This window comes from Periophthalmus magnuspinnatus, chromosome 6 (genome assembly GCF_009829125.3).
Source record: "Periophthalmus magnuspinnatus isolate fPerMag1 chromosome 6, fPerMag1.2.pri, whole genome shotgun sequence".
Classification (NCBI taxonomy): Eukaryota; Metazoa; Chordata; class Actinopteri; order Gobiiformes; family Gobiidae; genus Periophthalmus; species Periophthalmus magnuspinnatus.
Genome location: NC_047131.1, coordinates 22273685 through 22284136, shown reverse-complemented (window position 1 = coordinate 22284136; position 10452 = coordinate 22273685). Strand labels below are relative to the sequence as shown.

At 38.8% G+C, this 10452-nt stretch overlaps 1 protein-coding gene across 1 annotated transcript; it reads left to right on the top strand.

The window, feature by feature from the left end:
• Window positions 1-142: 142 nt before the first annotated feature.
• Window positions 143-9277, top strand: slc17a6a (solute carrier family 17 member 6a). The gene is made up of 12 exons (XM_033968572.2): window positions 143-596; window positions 1615-1870; window positions 2152-2270; window positions 3068-3182; window positions 4254-4341; window positions 4482-4568; window positions 5093-5235; window positions 5309-5458; window positions 6085-6217; window positions 6300-6410; window positions 6491-6618; window positions 7192-9277. The coding sequence occupies exons 1-12, from the start codon at window positions 511-513 to the stop codon at window positions 7519-7521; spliced, it is 1746 nt and encodes a 581-aa protein (XP_033824463.1). The 5' UTR covers window positions 143-510; the 3' UTR covers window positions 7522-9277.
• Window positions 9278-10452: the final 1175 nt, after the last annotated feature.

Sequence of the window (10452 nt, the reverse complement as noted above, 5' to 3'; positions counted from 1 at the left end):
CAACCGTAAGGCCTAGGCCTATGTAAAACGCACCTAACCGTCACGTTAGCTATTAAAAACACCCAAATACTCATTTTTATTCCTTGGTTAGTGCAAATTATGCAATAGCGGCCAGGCTTTGGGAGTAACAAGAGCGGAAGCTGAGGAGGAGGGGCTGCTGACAGGTAGAGTCGCTCTCCGTGGTGCTGAAGCGTGATCCTCTCACAAAGGGCACACACCTCCGCGGGAACACCAGCCCCTACACTGGTTAAACCTGTAACTTTTTTGTTTTATTTTGATGTTTCTTCGTCGTGTGGATCTCACAATGGCACTGTATGGATTAACATTGCAAATGCGGACTTATGTGACTGTGGAGACAGCTCGTTCATCCTGAACGTGTCTTTTCCCGCTTCAACTGGAGACGTTCTCTGCTCAAAAGAAAGACGCGCCTTATTGGATTTATATTTCAACAATATGCTATTTGCTGCACATTTTATATAGTCTAACAGCATAATAGAACAAAATTTGGATATGGAGCCAGGAAAAGAAGGAGCACGTCCCACTTCTAAAGAGGGGATCAAACAGCTCGCTGGGAAGGCCCTCGGCCATCTGTACAGGTAAGGGCATTTTTACGCAGCACATCGCCTCAAATAAGAGGGCTGTGCAAAGGTAAAGATTTGAAAAAAATGATTAGAAGCGAAACCAAAGATGGATTACAGACGTGATGCTGTATCGAATATTTAAGGATGTGATATTTCCCAGGAGGACAGCCGCTTCAGCAGCTGCCCGAGCTGTTTTTAATAATTAATGTAACACCACGAGTCGTGACACGGGGTTTGAGGATATCTATTACAGCTTGTATCAATCTGGATTAAGGCAGGATTTATTCACTGATTTGGCTTTCGATAGATCTTATAAATCCTTTAGTGAGAATAGCAAAAGACGAAATTTAAATCTGTCAACGGGGCAAATCGTCACTGAGAAAACAAATTTAAAGTGTGCACATATTTATTCGACAGCTAAGGGGTAACTCCGTTATTAGCCTATATGATCACACAGCGTTTAAATGTGAGAAAGTAAAAGGATATGTAGAACACAGAATACTGTAGGAAGATGAAATAAAAAAGATCCGACGCGGAACATCCTGCAGCAGAATCGTGACTCAAAGCTGGAGAGAAAAATGCTTTTCTACATATGTCGCCTATAAGGTGTTAGGGCCTCTAGAGCACAGGCACTTCTAAATCTACTGATGCATTTTTATTTAAACGAAACAGAGAAGACCAGCGCCATTTTACGCACGAGAAACAAATTAAAACCCGCACTTATGGAGCCGCTTTGTCCTTATGTTGCTGCAATGCGGTATGAAGGTCATTACTGTGACTTTCTGAGAGTGAACATTTTATAAGATAAATACTAGGGTGGAAAAAAACGGCTTCACGACACCAGGCTTTTTTTTTTTTTTTAACTGGAGATTCAATGAGGCCTTTTGGGCCAAGTCACTAAAAGTTGTACATGTAGCATTCAGCAAAGATCAGCATCAAAAAGTCAAATTACTTCACTATTTGCCACACATTGGCAACGCATCAGTTTTCGCTTTTGCCAAAAGAATGCCTGATAAAAAGATGTGTGGTGCAGGCGGCTGGAGAAGAAGCAGCAGACGAGTGAGGCCATCGAGCTGACGGAGGATGGGAGACCCCGCGGGGACGAGGAGCGCCGCGCTCCTCTGTGTGACTGCACCTGCTTCGGGCTGCCGCGGAGATACATCATCGCGATCCTCAGCGGCCTCGGCTTCTGCATCTCCTTTGGGATCCGCTGCAACCTGGGTGTGGCCATCGTCAGCATGGTCAATCCCCGCACCGTCCATGAGAACGGGAAAATCATCGTTAAGGAGGTACCCCAAGTCCCGCCCCCTTACCCCATACTATTCCCCTTCATTAAATAAAACGAGATGGCATTTTGTACAGATAATGGATTCATAATGAGCACGAAACATCGTTGGCACACTGGATTTTATTATTATTTTTAGCCTATATAGGATGTTTTGGAATCTTTTAAGAAACTATAAGGCCTACATTTCTTAAATGAGGCCTGTTATGACCATCTTCAGTCGAAGTACATTGCTGTCTAAACAAAAATGACACATTAACAGTCAAATCAATGTTATATTTTTAGAAAGCTAAATTCAACTGGGACCCCGAGACTGTGGGGATGATTCATGGATCCTTTTTCTGGGGCTACATCGTCACTCAAATACCAGGAGGCTACATTTCCTCAAGATTAGCTGCGAACAGGTAGGCTGCTCTGTGTTCTTGTTACATTCTGAATGTTGCCTCATATTTTTGTGAGTGACCCCGGAGCAGATAAAACGGGGATTTGGCTGATTCGTAGCAGGCGTGCCTTCTCTTGTTAATGAGCTCCCAGGGGACGGCCGTGTCTAATCCTTTATGTTCAGAGACCTGGCAACCACCGTGCGGCCAAACGCTGAGTGAAACGTGCGCTGTGTAATGACTGGTTTGTGATTCAGCGCCACGCACCACTGTTGAATGCAAATAACAGATGTTTACAATGAAAATCGAAGACAACGGAATCGTAAATGCTCCTTTGAATTATACAGTCATCCTTCTGCGTCAGTTTAGGCCTAGTCGCCTAAAATTGGAAGCTGTTTGGCAAAAATAAAATAAATAAATACATATTCCAACATACTTTGGATTAAAGAAGAATGTGCGTAATTCAGTCTAAATAAATACAGATTTTTTTTAATTTATTTTTGTATTATTCCCAATCAGCCTATAACATGTAGCCTATCATCAATGTTATGGAAACCTTTAAAATATTGCTCTTATTACCTAACAGACCAGAGAAAGTGACATTAGGAAGGGCATCTGGTTATATATATATTATAGTATATTACTGCACTGTATGAATCTGCTATTGTGGAAGCAACACTGGAAGGGAAATGTTGAAAGGAAATATCTTGCATTCATTTTAAAATACTTAATATGTGTGGACCAAATCTATGCATTATACTTGCATGCATCTTTATGCGTTTGTTATTCTTCACTGATGCATTATGTAATGGTGTATCCAGGGTTTTCGGTGCTGCCATAGTGCTTACATCTACCTTGAACATGTTTATTCCGTCTGCTGCCCGAGTGCACTATGGGTGTGTCATCTTTGTAAGGATATTACAAGGACTGGTGGAGGTATGGGCACACAAGACACATCTACATCTTGACATTTCAAAGACACTAAATATTTCTGTATTTCGGTCAGGTAGTGAAATTGAATTTAAATTGTTCATACAAATGTTTTTAAATGTTTTTTTGAGATGTCAAATTCACTCAGTGCGGTCTGTTGTGTCATGTTTGAATTAGCAGTGGAAATACAGTCCATTAAGTACGAGTATCAGCTCCATTCATTACAGTGAATACAGTTGGATTAGTGTACAAACAGTGGTGGCTATAGTGGACCATCATGAGCATATTGCTTTACATGGCCAAGATGGCTCCATGTTCACAATGAAACACATAGAACAAAGAGCATAACATCCACTTGATGGAGGCTTGGGAGAAAGGACAAATTCATTCTTTTCAATTTGAAGGTCAGACTGCTGTTGTTATTTTGTTTAGCCACACACAGTGATTTCAATAGCAGAGAAAGACAGAGAGAGCACGAAAGGGGGAGGGAAAGAGGTTGTGTTCAGTGGCCATCGACTTATTATTGCAAATTAAACATTAGCATTTCAGGGTGCCTCCCATGCAGTGGCCCATGCAATTTGTGTCTATCAATAGTGAATTGTATGCCACTTACTGAGTAATGAAGATTTAATGGGAGCAATTCAGTTTTGTTTTCATGAGGTGTGTAGTCAGCTTGAATTTGCACTGACTCACACTCAACCCATTACTCTGTATTAGAAAGGTCACGGACAGTACATGCTGCACTAATACAATTTGTCTGATGGAAATTAACACAATGGTTAACAGTTCTCATATTGTATTATGTACTTTAGTCACACAGAAATATATACCATTTAATAAAATAATAGCATTTTTAATAATGTTGACAGTGACACACCTCAAATTTGTATTAAATGTATCAGCAAAAAAAAGATAAAGATTACACACATATATAATAAAAAGCAATGACTACAATACTAAATGTGTCTTGCCCTATTATTACTTTTGATTACTAAGATTAAGTTTCAAGTTTTTATATGGATTTGTATATTATGTATTGTTCAACTATTTAAACTATAACAAGTATTATTTGTGCAGGGAGTAACTTACCCAGCCTGCCACGGCATCTGGAGTAAATGGGCCCCACCGCTGGAAAGAAGTCGGCTGGCAACCCTCTCCTTCTGCGGTAGGACTCCTCATAGATTTTCATTGTTTACTACAAAGGGTATTAGATTTCAAAATATTGTGTGTAAGTCTATCCTAGAAATAGATGTTCTCTGAATCAGCAGTCACACTTTTGCTTACTCACCCTTCTGTCCCGTTCAGGATCATATGCTGGAGCAGTGGTAGCCATGCCTCTCGCTGGGGTCTTGGTGCAGTACACAGGATGGTCCTCAGTCTTCTATGTGTATGGTGAGAGAAAAAAACATTAAAACATTTCTTTTCTTTTTTTTTTTTAAGCAGGGGTGTGGACCTAAATTTGACTCCCTTTCTTTATTATTAGATTAACAACAAGGTTTAAAGTTGAGATATGGGATATGTTGAGGTTAAGATTATGCAACTAAAATTAAGGTTAAGGTTAGGATCAGTCTCCAGTAAATGAATGTTTGTCACTATAATGTCCCTAAAAATATGGAAACCCAACATGACGTGTATGTATGATTTACTATCAGCCCTACTTCCTAATTTACATGACAGTATAACAATTAAGTGGTACTTGTGGGGATTTGGTTAGCAGTTAGACAAAATAACCATAGATGATACAAGTGACATGAATAATAAATACTGTTCCCACAAAATGAATCGATCAAGGAACACACTATGTCCACGGACCACAAAAGGTTCTATGAAAAGAAAGATTGTGAAGCACTGACTTAACAGAAGAAAAAAAAAATTGTGTTACAAGCCATAACAAACAGTGTCGATGTATTTGACAGGGAGCTTTGGTATCGTATGGTACATGTTTTGGATACTGGTGTCCTACGAGAGCCCTGCGGAGCACCCCACCATCAGTGAAGAGGAGAGGCGCTACATTGAAGAGAGCATTGGGGAGAGTGCACAGCTAATGGGGGCCATGGAGGTGAGTGGAGCTTTTTCAAAGACATATTACTGTGTTAGTTATGATCTGCCTCTAATATTTTGTTGTTTAATAGAAATTTAAAACACCCTGGAAGAAGTTCTTCACCTCAATGCCCGTCTATGCAATCATTGTGGCCAATTTCTGCAGGAGCTGGACATTTTACCTGCTCCTCATCAGCCAACCTGCGTACTTCGAAGAGGTGTTTGGCTTTGAAATTAGCAAGGTGAGTGAACCATGTAAAATATTATATTCTTACTATCACTAGAAATGGGTGATACTGGCAAAAATAAATAGCTCAGTATTTTTTGTGAGTTTCCCAATAACAATACAGTAATCGGAAGATATTTTGACAATGTTTGTAAATGTTGAGGTTTAAGTATCAGATATATCTTAACAGATCGTAGGACTACCCACAATGTGCAGAAAGCACATTAAAAATTTTAATCAGCTCTTATTGCAGAACTTTCTTTTATAAACAAATGTAGCATATCTTCAAAAAAGCATTCACAATAATTAACAATAATTTGATATATTGCCCATCAGTAGTACATACACATTCATCCAAAGAACAAACGAAACGGTGCCTTTCTGCAGCCACACCACAATTTGGACAAGTATGACTAAGAAGGATTTCACACTAGAGATTCTATTCTCTTATGTTCAGGCCCTCTTGTAGATGTAATCCATGAATCAAGCTTTTTTGGCAGTTACAATTGAAGTTCAAGATTAAACTGGGAACCGTGTTAAAACCACACAACCTTTTGTTCACATGTAATATTAGATTTGTCCCGAGTTGTAAGAAGTCATCTGGCTGCTGTCTCATATATCAAACAATTTTTCATATTGCAGGTTGGGGCACTCTCCGCTCTTCCTCACCTGGTTATGACCATTATAGTGCCACTGGGAGGACAGTTAGCCGATTATCTACGCACACACAACATCATGTCCACCACAACGGTCCGTAAAATTATGAACTGTGGAGGTGAGGCAATAATCATGAATAAGCTAACAGCTAAAATAATGGTATATGCTAATGTATGCCACTGCTTATTAATGTGTAATAGGGTTTGGGATGGAGGCGACACTGCTGTTAGTGGTGGGTTATTCTCACAGCAAAGGAGTTGCAATATCCTTCTTAGTTCTAGCTGTGGGCTTCAGTGGTTTTGCAATATCAGGTAAGTCTACATAATGCTAAACTTGATTTTTCCCCCCCCATTTATTTAACAAAACAATAATGTTGAAATATCTCATGTAGGTTTCAATGTCAACCACCTGGACATTGCTCCTCGCTATGCCAGTATACTGATGGGTATCTCCAATGGTGTGGGTACTCTGTCAGGGATGGTCTGTCCTCTTATAGTGGGGGCCATGACTAAAAACAAGGTAAGTTATCTAGTGTGCCTTACCTTGCACTGTGTGTGTTTATATAGCCCAATTTGTACACAAAGTAATTCGAAGTGCTTTACAGAATAAGAAAAAGACAATACAAACAAATCAAAACATAACTAATCACAAATAATCACCATAAAATTAATATTAAGAGAGAGAGAAATGCAGATTAAAAACCTTTCAGTCATATGCATAGATAAACAGAACTATTTTGAGCCTGGATTGAAACATTGTCAAAGTAGAGGTCTGTCTCACTGTTACAAGCATCATTTTCCCATTCAGAAAATATGTTTTTTTAAAGTTTTTTTTTAAATTGCTAATCGCTACGGCGATGTTCCTAATTTCTCAGCATTGTGAAACCCATAGATAGAATGCAGTGTAAAAAAAAAGACTGATTTCACTGATTCATGTAAAAATGGAAATGCGTGTTCGATTCAAACATGTCCAATAAGACTATATGCATTTTAATGAGACAAATTCAGAAATAACTTGATAATCCACGTGGTGTGTCTAAGCATTTTACACTATTGTAATTAAAACTGGCCTTGTCTCTTTCCTGTGCTCTAGACCCGGGAAGAGTGGCAGTATGTCTTCCTTATTGCCTCCCTGGTGCACTATGGGGGCGTTGTGTTTTACGGTATCTTTGCTTCGGGTGAGAAACAACCCTGGGCAGACCCTGAGGAGACCAGTGAGGAGAAGTGTGGTTTTATCGATGAAGACGAGCTGGCGGAGGAGACCGGAGACATCACACAGGGATATGGTGCTATGGCAGGACCGGGTAAAAGCTACGGAGCAACTGCCCAACTCAACGGAGGTTGGGTACAGGACTGGGACAAGACTGAGGAGTACGTCCAAAAACCAGCGCAAAGCATGTATGCAGAGGGAGGCTATTCTTAAAAAGGGCAAAACAGTGGTGAGTCAACCTAAATGGATTGCACAGATGAATTTATAATTAGCTGTTTAAATTATATCGAAGTACCTATGACTATAGTTCAAATGCCAGTGTAAACAGATCCGTAGTTAGTTGCAGAACAATCCCTGTTAATGAGTTATTATCATGATATCTATTGTATATAGCATAATGTAGTAGTAGGAAACTGCAGGCTATAGTGCCATGGACGATGTGATTTTCCTGTATTGCGTTTGGGTCCATTCCTGCTAAAGACAAGTCGCCTTATTATTATATCAGAAGTCTGCACAATAAAATGTCTTCAGTTCATATTCTTGTGACAGGTACGTTGAAGTAGTGCCCATTTCACAATGTTTCACCACAACCTACCATTTGTGTTATAGAATAGTACTGCACAAGCCCACATAGGTTCCAATATAGTTTAAGAAGAGGTTTTCATATTGCTATAATTATGTTTCTTGGCACTTCATTTTGTGTTAGGTTCAAGCTAATTGTGTAGAGTAGTACAGTATAGCAAATCCTATCCTTAAAGCACAGACTTACAACATCATAATAGGGCAATGGAACTCTTTTTGGTAGGGATTTTCCTATAGAATGATTTAGATAATATATTCCTGGTCCAACAGTGAGATAGAAATCCCTCTAAACCTCATTAAAGTACTTGAACAACATGCACCAGGAAACACTGCAGTTGACTATCACATCGGGTCTTACCACTTTGATTGCACTCAGACAAATATAAGTATTCATAATCTAAAAAGAAGACTATTCCGTTTCTCTAATGTGTGTATGTAGTGTATATATCTGTATACTGTTTCTGTGAGACTATTGTGCACTTGGGTCGTTGATCTGTGTTTAACATGAATATAAAAAGGCCATATTTTTCATGGACAGAACCTTTTCAGGGAGATGTCTGCTTGCAAAAAAGGCCCCTATCTCGTGATCGAGGGCCTATAAACATAATATAATATCAAAAGCGTGAGTGCTGTTGAATTGTAGAGTTTTAGTGTGCGTTTGTTGCATGAAGTTGCTCAAATTAATGTTGTCCATTGCCATATTCGACATACTGCAATGATATCTGAGTGTCTTCTGCCAATATAAATAATAATAAATGAAACTCCTAAAAATCAGGTGATGGTTGCAGACCAAGAGATGATTGTTTTGAATACATTGTTGAATTGATGTTCGGTGTGCATTGCAATAATTTCTGTGAACCAGCTGCCAATCCATCACATCATGTTTTGCAATGCCTTGCTGTATCTAATTGTAATTGTTTTGAAGTCATGTGATGAACAACATTAAGTGTTTTATTAAAATACTATTGTCTGAGGTCTATTGCACTCCCAATGGCCAGACATGGTATTGCATTTGACAGCAAGAATGCAGTGTACTGTATTTGAACAACCAGGTTTTTGTGCTTTATTGGTGTTTTTCATCATCACCAACTTTATTGCCTCTTTGATATTGTCAAACTTGAGTGAACCATGTTAATAGATGGCTCTTCCACCTTGATTTCTATTTGCTCAAATTTGTTGCTGCAAGGATATTTAAAAATATAAGAATATAACGAATGTTTATGATGACCAAACAATGCTTTATTGGCTTTGTGCCTCAAGTTTATGTAAAACAGACAAATGTGATTTTATGGCTTCTATAAATGTGTTTATTGAAGAGGTATGTAGATGTCAAAGGTATTATAAAAATGCTGATATCATTTTATATAAAACATACAATATCAAGCTTGTTTTTGTTGTGCTTTCTTTCTTTTTGTTGATGGGGACCACATGTTGACTGGGTACTAGTCCTTTGAGATTGTCCGCACACCATCTAACCAGCTTCTCTCTCCAATCTGTGTCATGCATTTCCAATTCATTCCACGTTTCTCATTAGGAAATCAATGGTCTTGGTCTCTTGAGTTCAGGGGAGAGTATTGGTCCTTGTCGTTCAGTAATTGGTGAAAGGACATAGGAACACCAATGCTAATGCTATTACAGTGTATCTTAGGAAACTCCAGTTATTTTCAACTTCACTAGTGTCTGACATTGTTTATAAGCTGTGTAAAAGGTGTCATGTGGGTGTATAATAGTCTGATGAATCTGTTAGTAACAACAAATTCATGGGTTTCTGAGTGATGAAAGTCTAGCACTACTGCCATAGCAATTAACAAAAAAAAAAATTTGAATGGGCAAAAGTTTCAGAAAGTATCACCTATAAACAGGAAGCTAAAACCCAAATGACTGAATCTCGATTACCTTTTCATTAATTACACTGCCCTAATTCAGTGTGTGTTAAGGAAGGAAGAAAGTCACTTGTGTGTCCTCTACTGTTACTGAAAATATATATTTGTTCAAATAATTTGTGGATGTAGTGCAAGAGGGTTGATGAACAAGAAGGGGACACAAAGGAAAGAGTTAAGGTAACACAAAGGTTCTGTGGTTAAGTAAATATTTTACACAAATTTTACCAGCTGTTTACTGTGGTACTTGTTTGGTTTGCAGCATATGTGAAGTCTAATAAAAGTCAGAGCACCTGCTGAGGCATCTTAAGTGAGAGGTGTGCAGAGTGGTGTGATGATTTTCCCTCTGGCAGATCATTCAACACAAGCCAACAAACTGCAGCCGCCTGTCTCTGACTGAGCTGCTAAATTATTCAGGGAAACATGGCGCCCATTCACTTTCTTTCTTTCTCTCTTTCTTTCTTCCTTTCTTTCTTTCTTTCTTTCTTTGTCACTCCTGTTCTCAGCAGAAATTACCAGATTGTTATAAGGCTTGACTTAACACATGGAAACATTGACTAATAAGAATGCAAGATAATTACAGTCAGTTCAAGATTTAGGATAGGGGTGGACAATATGCCAAAGAAATTTATATCATGATTTTCTTGGAGGTAGATCACCATTTTTATCTTCTCACAATTCA

Excerpts from the sequence above, each read along its gene's own strand:
- slc17a6a (XM_033968572.2), top strand. The coding sequence starts at position 511 with ATGGAGCCAGGAAAAGAAGGAGCACGTCCCACTTCTAAAGAGGGGATC. Across the intron at positions 2,271-3,067 it reads TCAAGATTAGCTGCGAACAG|GGTTTTCGGTGCTGCCATAG; the intron begins GTAGGCTGCTCT and ends TGGTGTATCCAG. Across the intron at positions 5,459-6,084 it reads TTGGCTTTGAAATTAGCAAG|GTTGGGGCACTCTCCGCTCT; the intron begins GTGAGTGAACCA and ends TTCATATTGCAG.